Below are 13,518 nucleotides of genomic sequence, written 5' to 3'. Positions count from 1 at the left end.
CTTTGCTCTTTGGTGTGGGTCTTTCAGGTATGCTTGCCAACGAACTGCATGGCAGGTCGACATATGTCTGGTCAAGCATGTGGTGCCCAAGCGGGTGATGGAGGGCATCCTGCCTCTTTGGAGATGTGCCTGTGCCTCCTCCTCTTCCTCTCTCCTATCAGGCACCCACGTAGAGTCAGTGACCTCACCATTCCCTCCCTCCTCATCACTGTCGAAAACCTGGCAGTATGCTGCAGCTGGGGGAACATGACTGCCAGATTGCTGTCCCTCTCGGGCACCCGCTCTCTCTGGGCTTACATCAATGCCTTCCTCTATCTGTGTTCCGTCATCGGAGTCTTCAAAACGCTGCACATCTTCATGCAGCATGTACCCAACACTGTGTTGAAACAGTTCGGGGGACTCCTCAGGAGGACATGGTGGGACTAGGGAAGGATTATGTGATGCCATTGTGCAGAGGGAAGAGGACACCTTGGCAGCTGCTTTGCCAGACAAACTAAGTGCAGCCTGGGTGAGAGGATGAGAAGGATGAGGACGGCTTGGTCATCCACTCCACTAATTTCTCTGCATGTTGAGGCTCAACATGGCCAGCTCCCAAAAATTAGGACGAGCGTGTCAGACGGCCACGTCCTGAAGAGGATGCACCGTGTCCACCACCAGCGTAGCCTCTAGATGCAGAGCCTGCTTGCCCTCGTGACTCTCTGCCTCTCTTTGTTGTCCTTCCAGACATTTTAATAGCCTGCACAGGACAAAATCAGAAATAAACAGCACACGTGCAGTAAGAGCGACTGCGTTTATGTGCAAATAAATAGCACACATGCAGTAACAGCTAATGCGTTTATGTGCAATTAAATAGCACACGTGCAGTAAGAGCGACTGCGTTTATGTGCAATTAAATAGCCCACGTGCAATAACAGCTAATGCGTTTATGAGGAAAAAAACACAGCAAACGTGCAGTAAGAGTGACTGCGTTTATGTGCAAATAAATAGCACACATGCAGTAACAGCTAATGCGTTTATGTGCAATTATATAGCACACGTGCAGCAACAGCGTGTATGTGCAATTAAATAGCACACGTCCACTAACACTGAGTACTATGTTTAGGTGTAAACTAAACACTATGCAGGCAATACAACACGTTAGAGCACTGCAGCTAGCACAATCTACTGCCTAACAATAGGAATAGCTGATCTAGCTAAGCTATACAGTGTATAAATATATGTACAACGCTGGGATGTGGATCCTCTACACACTGTAAATTTAACTAAACTGACTAGCCTGCCCTATCTATCTATCTATCTGGTAGAAAAGACACTGTCTCTATCTCTCTCTCTAACTGATTGACTGTCTGATGTGGCCTTATATAGTGTGGGGCGTGTACTAAACCCCCTGAGCCATAATTGGTCAAAGCCACCCTGGCTTTGGCCAATTATGGTTCTTCGTTTTTTGCGCGCTGTGATTGGCCAAGCATGCAGGGTCATGGTGCATGCTTGACTAATCATCAGCGCGCAGTGCCGCAGTGAATTCTAGGCCGACGCGCGTCACTCGATTTCGGCGCGAACGACCCGTTTTGTTCGAAATTCGAACGTACGAACAGAAGATGTTCGAGTCGAACATAGGTTCGAGTCGAACACTAAGCTCATCCCTAGTCCACATCAACGATACACTTTCGTCTACCTAGATGACATATAGGTAGATTCAGTAAGAGTTAGGTCGGCTTATCTACTGAGAAGCCGGCCTAACTCAGAATCTACGCCGACTTATGTTTAAGTGTATGCTCAAACAGAGATACGCTTAAACATATCTAAGATAGGACGGCGCAAGCCGACGTATCTTAGATTGCAATATTTCGGATGGCCGCTGGGTGGCGCTTCCATTGCGGTCGGCGTATAATATGTAAATGAGTAGATACGCCGATTCACGAACGTACGCCCGGCCGACACAGTACTTTTACGCCATTTACGTTAGAGATAGGCCGCCTAAAATTAGAGCTTAGCCCTACATGAAATAGTAATGTTAAGTATGGCCGCCGTTCCCGCGTCGAAATTCTAAATTTTTACGTCGTTTGAGCAAGTCGTCCGTGAATCGGGATTTACGTTTATGTCCACGTCAAAATCAATAGGCCCGTGCGGCGTACTTAGCCGCAATGCACACTGGGAAATGTAGGCTCCCGGCGCATTCGCAGAAAAAAAAAAAAAACGTCAAAAACATAAGGTCAAGCCTTATTAACATAAAACACGCCCCCTTACACACATTTGAATTCGGCGCCCTTACGCCCGCCTGCTTTAGGCTATGCCGCCGCAACATAGCAGGCAAGTACATTGTGAATCATGTACTTGCCTAGCTAACGTACGGCGGCGTAGCCTAAACACGCTAAGCTACGCCACCGCAAGTTTAGGCATCTGTACGTGAATCTACCTATTGGTCATCTTCAGCCCTGATTGGGAGTCCCATCTTCCCTGGGTTCAGGCAGTTGTAGACTCCTTGAGAAGAGCAGAGTTCACCATCAATCCGGAGAAGTGTGCCATTGGGGTGGAGGAAGCCAAATACCTAGGGTATATAGTGGGTAGAGGGCTGTGAAGCCCTAAATGAGTAAGGTGAAAGCCATACAGGACTGGCCCCCGTCCCCAAACCAAGAAGCAGGTCAGAGCGTTTTTGGGCATAGTTGGCTATTATAGGAGGTTTGTCCCCAACATCGCTGCACCGCTGACTGACTTGACCAAAGGCAGAAAGTCGGTGATGATAAAGTGGAATGCCGAGACCGAGAAAGCTTTTCAAATGCTTAAGATGGCATTGTGCCAGGATCCGTTGCTTGTAGCTCCGGATTTTGCAAAGGATTTTGTAGTGCAGACAGATGCTTCAAGTGAAGGGTTGGGAGCGGTCCTGTTTTAGGAAATCAATGGGGAGGAGCACCCTGTGGTTTTTCTTACACATGGTGGAGTGGGAGTGTCTGGCCATCAAGTTTCCTCCTTGGTAGGAAGTTTCGCTTGGTGTCAGACCATGCTACCCTTACCTGGATGAGACAGAACAAGCTAGTGGTGCAACATATCACAGTTAATCCATGATTCGAACGGGTCATCCCCTTCGGATCGGCACACGCTGTGATCCGTGGATTGCCGCTGCTCTGGAACTAGGCCCAAGCCGCGGCCTTTCTTAATGTTATGGCCGCGGCTCCGGAGCTAGGCCAAAGCCGCGGCCTTTCCTAATGTTATGGCCGCGGCTTCGGCTTAGACCCGATGGCAGCCCTCCTCTCTGTTTACACCCACAGAGGAGGAGGAGCCCGCACTCTTGGGACATACCGCTGGAAGTCATACTACTAGGGGTAATTAAAATATGACACACCCTAAAAAAAATTGAGTGGGGACACTAGTTCTGAGGGCCGGTTGGGGGGGCAATGAATTCCCTTAATTTGCATAGATTTCCTCTCACTTCCTGTTTGGCTATGGGGTAGGAAGTGAAGGGAAATTTCTGCAATGGGACGGGGATGGTAAAAAATAAACTGACAGGGGCTATAAAATCCCCCTTAATCTATCCAAAATTAAAAATAAATTGTAGCCTATAGTTCTACTTTAAGCACAAATTTCTGATAATTTTATGGTGAGGACTAAGAAGATATTACCATGCCAATGGTGCAGCAGAACCCCCCCCCCCCCCCCACAGTTGCAGAATGCCAGCCGCCTGCATACCAGAAGCAGTGCGGGCGCTTTATGGGGGTGCTAGACCAATTTGGCTCTCAGCCCAGTCCGCCCCATAAGACTGCTGCTACAAGCCGGCGGGGACTCTTTCCGTGCTGCCCCCCTGCAAAGTGCTGCCCTAGGCCTGGGCCTTGTTGGCCTAGGCCAGGATACAGCACTGTCTGTCTGTACTACCTGGGGGGGGGGTCTGTCTGTACTACCTGGGGGGGTCTGTACGTACTGATGTGGGTGTCTGCACCAAGGGGTTTCTTTACTGAGGGGGGACTATAGTTGGTGGGAGGGGGGGGGATGACACCATTTTTTTCTGCACCGGGTGACACCAACCCTAGTGCCACTGCAGTGGGGGAGATGTGGATATTACAGTGGGGGGGAGATGTGGATATTACAGTGGGGAGGGGGAGGAGATGTGGATATTACAGTGGGGGGGGGAGATGTGGATATTACAGTGGGGGGGGGGAGATGTGGATATTACAGTGGGGGGGGGGAGATGTGGATATTACAGCAGGGGGAGAGTTGTGGATATTACAGTAGGGGGAGAGTTGTGGATATTACAGTAGGGGGAGAGATGTGGATATTACAGTAGGGGGAGAGATGTGGATATTACAGTGGGGGAGAGATGTGGATATTACAGTGCGGGAGAATTTATTTTTTTGCCGATCCAAAAAAATGATCCGATCCGTGACCCCTGATCCGAGGAACGATCCGAACCGTGAGTTTTTTGATCCGTTGCACCCCTAGAACAAGCACACCAATGCCAGGGTAACAAGGTGGTTCCTTTCTCTCCAGTTCAATTTCGTGGTAGAGCACAGACCAGGGAGACATCAGAATGCTGATGCCCTCTCCCGAGTCCATTGTATGATATCAAGTGGTGCCTCCAACACCTCCACGTTGAGGCAGAGGGGGGGACATATACAGGACGCCAAGGTTGGGTCCTGAACAGGTGCTATACAGCACCAATATTTGGGTTGTGGTCCCTTTAAAGAGCTGTGAAAGTGTACAGGGGTCACCCAAAATGGGTGAGGGATTCCCGGCGAAAGAGTTAATCCAGAGAGGACTGGCTCGCAGTCCTCTGTCTTGATAGAGTCGTTTGCCGCCCGGAATTTCGGAGGCTCTAAAGTGCTATTCGGGTGGGAAAGCACCTGTGGAGATGAGCTGTGCGTCTGCTGGGAGCTGTTAAAGATACAGCTAGGACTTTTGAAGTTCTGGGGTGAAGACCCATCTACAAACAAACTGTAGGTGCTTTTTCTTTAACTTATTTTTGTGCTGAAGACAAGCGGACTTTATTTTATGCTGAAGCTAAGTGGACTTTGTTTTATAGTTTTCCCTGTATGCGGAGTTAAGCCTTATTTTTGGTTTGTTTGTAAATAAAAGCCTTTTTTTAACCAGTTCCCGACCCGCTCATGTACATATACGTCAGCAGAATGGCACGGACAGGCACATCAACGTACCTGTACGTGCCCTGCTTGACGGGGGTCGGGGGTCCGATCAGGACCCCCCGCGGTACATGGCGCGGGTCGGTAATCTTCAGGAGCGATCCGGGATGCGGGGGCGGCAGTTCGTTTTTGTCCGCCCCCTCCGGATCGCTACCCAGCCAATCAGCTTCCTCCCCCGCCCTCCTCTGCCTGCATTGTAAACACAGGCAGAGGAGGAAGTGATGTCACCGCTCCTCCCGCCGGTATTTTCGTCCGGCGGAGGAGCGGAGACATCACACAGTGAGTACACAAGCACTACACTGACACACAGACACATAGGCTTACGATCCCCCCCCCCCCCGGTCACCCCCCGATCGCCCCCACCAGCCCCCCCCTGTCACACCGTCACTAAATTGCAGTGATCATTTACTGATCACTGCATTTAGTTTCAGTGTGACAGGCAGTTAGTGTCAGGCAGTTAGTGTTAGGTCCAGGATAGCCCCCCCCCCCCCAATAAAGGTTTTAACCCCTTGATCACCCCCTAGTTAACCCTTTCACCCCCCTTTTTCCAGCGTCACTAAGCGATCGTTTTTCTGATCGCTGTATTAGTGTCGCTCGTGCCACTAGGTAGCTAGTTTTTTTTTGAGGTTCGCCGCCATGTTTTTATAGCGTTAGAAAATTTATGGGGGTACCTAACGCTATAAAAACATGGCGGCGAACCTCAAAAAAAACTAGCTACCTAGCGGCACGAGCGACACTAATACAGCGATCAGAAAAACGATCGCTTAGTGACGCTGGCAAAAGGGGGGTGAAAGGGTTAACTAGGGGGTGATCAAGGGGTTAAAACCTTTATTGGGGGGGGGTAGGGGGCTACACTGGACCTAGCACTTTTAACCCCTTGATCACCCCCTAGTTAACCCTTTCACCCCCCTTTTGCCAGCGTCACTAAGCGATCGTTTTTCTGATCGCTGTATTAGTGTCGCTCGTGCCGCTAGGTAGCTAGTTATTTTTTGAGGTTCGCCCGCCAGGTTTTTATAGCGTTAGGTACCCCCATACATTTTCTAATAAAGGTTTTAACCCCTGATTGCCCCTAGAGTTAACTCTTTCACCCCCTACTGCCAGCGTCACTAAGCGATCATTTTTCTGATCGCTGTATTAGTGTCGCTGGTGCCGCTAGGTAGCTAGTTAGTGCCAGTAACGCTTACACCCACGCGCAAAACATACTCCCCCCATATGTGGAATTACACCCCAAAATACATTCTGCTGCTTCTCCTGAGTACGGGGCTACCACATGTGTGAGACTTTTTGGGAGCCTAGCCGCGTACGGGACCCCAAAAAACAATCACCGCCTTCAGGCTTTCTAAGGGTGTAAATTTTTGATTTCACTCCTCACTACCTATCACAGTTTCGAAGGCCATAAAATGCCAAAATAGCACAAAAACCCCCCAAATGACCCCATTTTGGAAAGTAGACACCCCAAGCTATTTTCTGAGAGGGATGTCGAGTCCATGGAATATTTTATATTTTGACACAAGTTGCGGGAATATGATAAACTGATTTTTTTTTGCACAAAGTTGTCACTAAATGATATATTTCTCACACATGCCATGGTTATATGTGGAATTGCACCCCAAAATACATTCTGCTGCTTCTCCTGAGTACGGGGATACCACATGTGTGGGACTTTTTGGGAGCCTAGCCACGTACGGGGCCCCGAAAACCAATCACCATCTTCAAGATTTCTAAGGGCATACATTTTTGATTTCACTCCTCACTACCTATCATAGTTTTGAAGGCCATAAAATGCCAAGATGGCACACAACCCCCCCAAATGACCCCATTTTGTAAAGAAGACACCCCAAGCTATTTGCTGAGAGGCATGTTAAGTCCATGGAATATTACATTTTTTTGCCCCAAGTGATTGAATATTGACCAAAAAAAAAATAAAAAAAAAATTACAAAACGTTGTCACTAAATGATATATTTCTCACACATGCCATGGTTATATGTGGAATTGCACCCCAAAATACATTCTGCTGCTTCTCCTGAGTACGGAGATACCACATGTGTGGGACTTTTTGGGAGCTTAGCCGCGTACGGGACCCCGAAAACCAATCACCACCTTCAAGATTTGTGTGAGTGAAATCAAAAATTTATGTCCTTAGAAATCTTGAAGGTGGTGATTGGTTTTCGGGGTCCCGTACGCGGCTAAGCTCCCAAACAGTCCCACACATGTGGTATCCCCGTACTCAGGAGAAGCAGCAGAATGTATTTTGGGGTGCAATACCACATATAACCATGGCATGTGTGAGAAATATATCATTTAGTGACAACTTTGTGCAAAAAAAAATCAGTTTGTCATATTCCCGCAACTTGTGTCAAAATATAAAATATTCCATGGACTCGACATGCCTCTCAGCAAATAGCTTGGGGTGTCTACTTTCCAAAATGGGGTCATTTGGGGGGGTTTTGTGCTATTTTGGCATTTTATGGCCTTCGAAACTGTGATAGGTAGTGAGGAGTGAAATCAAAAATTTGCGCCCTTAGAAATGCTGAAGGCGGTGCTTGGTTTTCGGGGTCCCGTACGTGGCTAGGCTCCCAAAAAGTCCCACACATGTGGTATCCCCGTACTCAGAAGAAGCAGCAGAATGTATTTTGGGGTGCAATTCCACATATAACCATGGCATGTGTGAGCAATATATCATTTAGTGACAACTTTTTGTAATTTTTTTTTTATTTTTATTTTTTTGTCATTATTCAATCACTTGGGACAAAAAAAAAAAATATTCAATGGACTCAACATGCCTCTCAGCAGTTTCCCTGGGGTGTCTACTTTCCAAAATGGGGTCATTTGGGGGGGTTTTGTACTGCCTTGCCATTTTAGCACCTCAAGAAATGAGATAGGCAGTCATAAAATAAAAGTTGTGTAAATTCCAGAAAATGTACCCTAGTTTGTAGACGCTATAATTTTTGCGAAAACCAATAAATATACGCTTATTGCGATTTTTTTTACAAAAGACATGTGGCTGAATACATTTTGGCCTAAATGTTTGACTAAAATTTAGTTTATTCGATATTTTTTACTTTTTGTTATAAGAAAAATCTTTTGTTTTCAAAATTTTCGGTCTTTTTCCGTTTATATCGCAAAAAATAAAAATTGCATAGGCAATCAAATACCATCAAAAGAAAGCTCTATTTGTGGGAAGAAAAGGACGCAAATTTCGTTTCGGTACAACATTGCATGACCGCGCAATTACCAGTTAAAGCAGCGCAGTGACAAATTGTAAAAACACCTTGGGTCTTTAGACAGCGTATTGGTCCGGGGCTTAAGTGGTTAAATGGTTTATGCACTTAGTCTCGTGGAGCTATAATCCCCAAAGTTTACAATAAATATATAAGGGGTTAGCTCGGTAGCGGGGTGTGTGACCCCCTGGATGGGTTCACTACACTCTGAATTTATACAGACAGGCAGTCGAAGACGGTTTAAAACAAAGATTTTGGTTTATTCTTCCATCTTGCTGGAAACAAGTGCAAGCATCCAAACAGCATAAACAAAATCAAACATAAAATAAACCCTGGCCACTTGGAGCGTCTACCTTCACCACACAGGAACCTATCTAGGGAGTCTGGCACAGCCTAGCGCTGGGCAGACACTGCTGGTCATACAGCAGAAAAACAATAGTCTCTTTTTGATTTTTATCACACAGAAAAATCAATCACCTCCTCAGAAGACTTTCAGCTACTGCTCTCCTTCACTCAAAGCCTCAGGATGCAGCAAATCAGTGGTAATCCTCTGGATTACTTATAGAGGCCTTAATTGCCTCATTCTGAACAGCTGAAGTTTTCCAACGCCCTTAGACCTTTTCTGGCTACTTTTGCAGCCGACGCCTAATAACAATTGGTGTATTGTCTAAACAAGGCAGAAATGTATGTTCCGTCTGTGACAACACCCACAGATTTACCTGACTTCCTGTCACAATTGTTTGTTTGAGATATATATATATATACACTTCTAGATGAAAACGCAGCTAAACGCAGCATGTAAACATGGCTAAAATGACATTTTTAGACGCTGGTTTCTAGCTGTCAAGTTAAATCGTTTAGGAGAGGTTAAAAACGTCCCATGCACATGAAGCAATTGAATGTAAACCCATTTTTTTTTTTTATTCAGGCTTGCACCTTGTACAGTATAGGATTACATGTCATCTGTGCCCAGTCTTGCCACGAAGTGTTAATCCAGCTCTCCGTAATCCTCTTATTTTTTTTCAGTGAGATAAAAACTGACAAATGGAGAAATAGTAGTCAGTTCTTCCCCCTTGCTGTGAGTGACAAGTAATTTAAATATCTCATGCACTAGCCTGAGAGAGGCATTTTGTGTACTTCAGATCCCCCCCTGCTTTCTTCTCCAGCTCTCCCAAGACCTTTTATCTTGTTTTTGTGCTCAGTCTTGCCATGGTGTGTGACCTGTGTCTTCCACAACCTCTCCTTAGTAGCAGTGTGATCATTAGGACCTGTTTGGTATAATTGTTTAAGCATACACCTAAGTCTAGTCCTATAAAATCCCTGATGTGCAAGGGTGCAAAGTGTGCACCCTTGCTACAGCACCTCAGCATGATTGCATTCAACTCGAACACCCAGCCCATTCCTAATCTACATGTGTATGGCTAGTTTAGAGTTCTGCACTTATGGAAGCACTGACCTAGTGTCAATTCTACAGTATGTTTGGATTTGTATTAACTACTTGCCGACCGCCCACCGCCGTTATACGTCATCACTTTAGAGATGAATATCTCGGTAACGGTAGCAGCTGCTGCCACAATCGAGATATTCATCTCTTCTGTGGGCGGCCGTGTTAACGATAATGGCGGTCTCCGCGGCGAATCCGCCGCTATCGGTGGCGGGAGAGGGCCCCCCCCCTCCCGCCGCTGTTCCGCGCCCTCCGCCGCTTACCGGAGCCGTCGGTAGCGGCGGAGGAGATCGCGACCATCCGGCAGCTGAGCGGGGACGAGACTGAAGGAAAAATCTCCTTCGCCCGTCCCCATAGCTCCGCTGGGCGGAAGTGACGTCAAAACGTCAGTCCCGCCCAGCGTCTTAAAGAAACATTTTTTTTTTTGTCATTTGAAAAAATGACATTTCCCAATTTTTTTTTTTTTTTTTTGCATTTAAGCCTAAATATGAGATCTGAGGTCTTTTTGACCCCAGATCCCATATTTAAGAGGACCCGTCATGCTTTTTTCTATTACAAGGGATGTTTACATTCCTTGTAATAGGAATAAAAGTGATAATTTTTTTTTTTTTTTTTTCAGTGTTAAAAATTGTAAAATAAATAAAAATAAATGCGAAAAGCAAAAAAAATTTTTTTTAAAGCGCCCCGTCCCGACGAGCTCGCGCGTAGAAGCGAACGTATACGCGAGTAGCGCCGACATATGAAAACGGTATTCAAACCACACAAGTGAGGCATCGCCGCGATCGTTAGAGCGAGAGCATTAATTTTAGCCCTAGGCCTACTCTGTAACTCAAAAAATGCAACCTGTAGAATTTTTTAAACGTCGCCTATCAAGATTTTTAAGGGTAAAAGTTTGACGCCATGCCACGAGCGGGCGAAATTTTTAAGCGTGACATGTTGGGTATCATTTTACTCGGCGTAACATTATCTTTCACAATATATAAAAAAATTGGGCCAAATTTATTGTTGTCTTATTTTTTCATTTAAAAAAGTGAATTTTTTCCAAAAAAAGTGCGCTTGTAAGACCGCTGCGCAAATACGGTGTGACAAAAAGTATTGCAATGACTTCCATTTTATTCTCTAGGATGTTAGAAAAAAATATATATAATGTTTGGGGGTTTTAAGTAATTTTCTAGCAAAAAAAAAATGGTTTTGTCTCGTAAACACCGACTCTGAAAAACAGGCCCGGGGCTAAAGTGGTTAAAACATGCTTATTACATCCCTACTACAATACTTGCTACAATAAAATGTTTACTGACAGACATTTTTTATACCTACCTTATTTTCCACATATTTCCAAGTTACTGAAATGTTATTTCCTAGAAGAGCCTTTATCCAGGAAGTTACATCTTGGTGGATTTCCCCAGAACGATCTCTAATATGCCCATTGGGCAGAAGGGTGGCTTTCTGGCTGTAGTCCTACAGAAAATGGATACCAATGAAAGCAACAGAATAGATATGAAGTCTACACACTTACACAACCATACAAGATGATCTCCACAACATTTCATCGGTTAGCATTAAACTAAAACAAAGTAGACACAGATACAGTATGTATTTCCATTTTAAATGTGTGTATGTTTAATAAGGCGCTGCTATCCCATGTCTGGTGATATGGCAGTAAGACAGCGTAAGGCTCAGGTTAACCACTTGACCACTGGGCACGTAAACCCCCTTAATAACCAGACCAATTTTCAGCTTTCGGTGCTCTCACAATTTGAATGACAATTACTCAGTCATACAACACTGTACCCAAATGAAATTTCCCTCCTTTTTTTCACACAAATAGAGCTTTCTTTTGGTGGTATTTAATCACCGTTGGGTTTTTTATTTTTTGCGCTATAAGAGAAAAAAGACTGAAAAAAAATAATTTTTCTTTGTTTCTGTTATAAAATTTGGCAAATTTAGTATTTTTTCTTCATTCTTTTGCATAAATGTGAAAGATGAAGTTACGCCGAGTAAATAGATACCCAACATGTCACCCTTCAAAATTGCACACGCTCGTGGAATGGCGCCAAACTTCGCTACTTAAAAATCCCCATAGACGACGTTGCAGGGTATTGCGGAGTATTGCCGAGTATTGCGGAGTATTGCCGAGTATTGCCGAGTATTGCGGGGTATTGCCGAGTATTGCGGGGTATTGCCGAGTATTGCGGGGTATTGCCGAGTATTGCGGGGTATTGCCGAGTATTGCGGGGTATTGCCGAGTATTGCGGGGTATTGCCGAGTATTGCGGGGTATTGCCGAGTATTGCGGGGTATTGCCGAGTATTGCGGGGTATTGCCGAGTATTGCGGGGTATTGCCGAGTATTGCGGGGTATTGCCGAGTATTGCGGGGTATTGCCGAGTATTGCGGGGTATTGCCGAGTATTGCGGGGTATTGCCGAGTATTGCGGGGTATTGCCGAGTATTGCGGGGTATTGCCGAGTATTGCGGGGTATTGCCGAGTATTGCGGGGTATTGCCGAGTATTGCGGGGTATTGCCGAGTATTGCGGGGTATTGCCGAGTATTGCGGGGTATTGCCGAGTATTGCGGGGTATTGCGGAGTATTGCGGGGTATTGCGGAGTATTGCGGGGTATTGCGGGGTATTGCCGAGTATTGCGGGGTATTGCCGAGTATTGCGGGGTATTGCCGAGTATTGCGGGGTATTGCCGAGTATTGCGGGGTATTGCCGAGTATTGCGGGGTATTGCCGAGTATTGCGGGGTATTGCCGAGTATTGCGGGGTATTGCCGAGTATTGCGGGGTATTGCCGGGTATTGCGGGGTATTGCCGAGTATTGCGGGGTATTGCCGAGTATTGCGGGGTATTGCCGAGTATGGGGGCATTGCAGAGTATGGGGGCATTGCAGAGTATGGGGGCATTGCAGAGTATGGGGGTATTGCAGAGTATGGGGGCATTGCAGAGTATGGGGGCATTGCAGAGTATGGGGGCATTGCAGAGTATGGGGGCATTGCAGAGTATGGGGGCATTGCAGAGTATGGGGGCATTGCAGAGTATGGGGGCATTGCAGAGTATTGCACAGGGAGGGATGGATGGCTGGCTGGATCTGTGACTGCATTTGTCACAGATCCAGCCCGCAGCAGCTGCTGCTGCTTCCGCTCTCTCCCCTCTCCTCTCTCACACTGTACCGTTCGGTACAGAGAGGAGAGGGAGGAACCGGCGTCATCACATGACGCCGGTTTGTTTACTAGTGATCGCTCCGTCATTGGACGGAGCGATCACGTGGTAAACCGTCGCTATCAGCGGCGATTTACCATGATCCGTGATCAGCCGGGTCCGGAGGACCCGGCGGTCACGGAGACTCCCGTGTGCGCGCCCCACAGGGCGCGCGATTCTAGGAGGACGTACATTGACGCCCTCCCAGAGTTAAGCAACCGCCTTGTAGACGTATTTCGTCTATAGGGCGGTTGCTAACTGGTTAAAAGGCAAGGCCATAGAAACTCATGAAGCCTGGACAGCTGGTAGCATCTGATATTTTGATATGTAGCACTACCCCCGAAGGAGCTGCTGGTTTAGATTTGGGCCTGTACTCTGCCTGTCAACCCCCAGAATTTGGCTCGATCCCCCCTTGGCACAAATGGACATTAATGTAATTGGGGACCTCAATTGGCAAAAGGGGACCTCAATGGTACCACACAACAATAAATGCAGTAAAGTGTTATTACCTTGTTGTTGTTCACCTG

General features: G+C 46.5%; 1 protein-coding gene across 1 annotated transcript in view; it reads right to left on the bottom strand.

Moving 5' to 3' along the window:
* Positions 1–13,518, bottom strand: part of ANKRD31 (ankyrin repeat domain 31) — a 97,768-nt gene that overhangs the window by 29,865 nt on the left and 54,385 nt on the right. Inside the window, exon 3 of the mRNA XM_040341365.1 lies at positions 11,110–11,250. Coding sequence (XP_040197299.1) covers positions 11,110–11,250 — 141 coding nt within the window. The remainder of the gene's footprint in view (positions 1–11,109; positions 11,251–13,518) is intronic.

This window comes from Rana temporaria, chromosome 1 (assembly GCF_905171775.1).
Source record: "Rana temporaria chromosome 1, aRanTem1.1, whole genome shotgun sequence".
NCBI lineage: Eukaryota > Metazoa > Chordata > Amphibia > Anura > Ranidae > Rana > Rana temporaria.
This window is presented reverse-complemented; position numbering and strand designations above follow the sequence as displayed.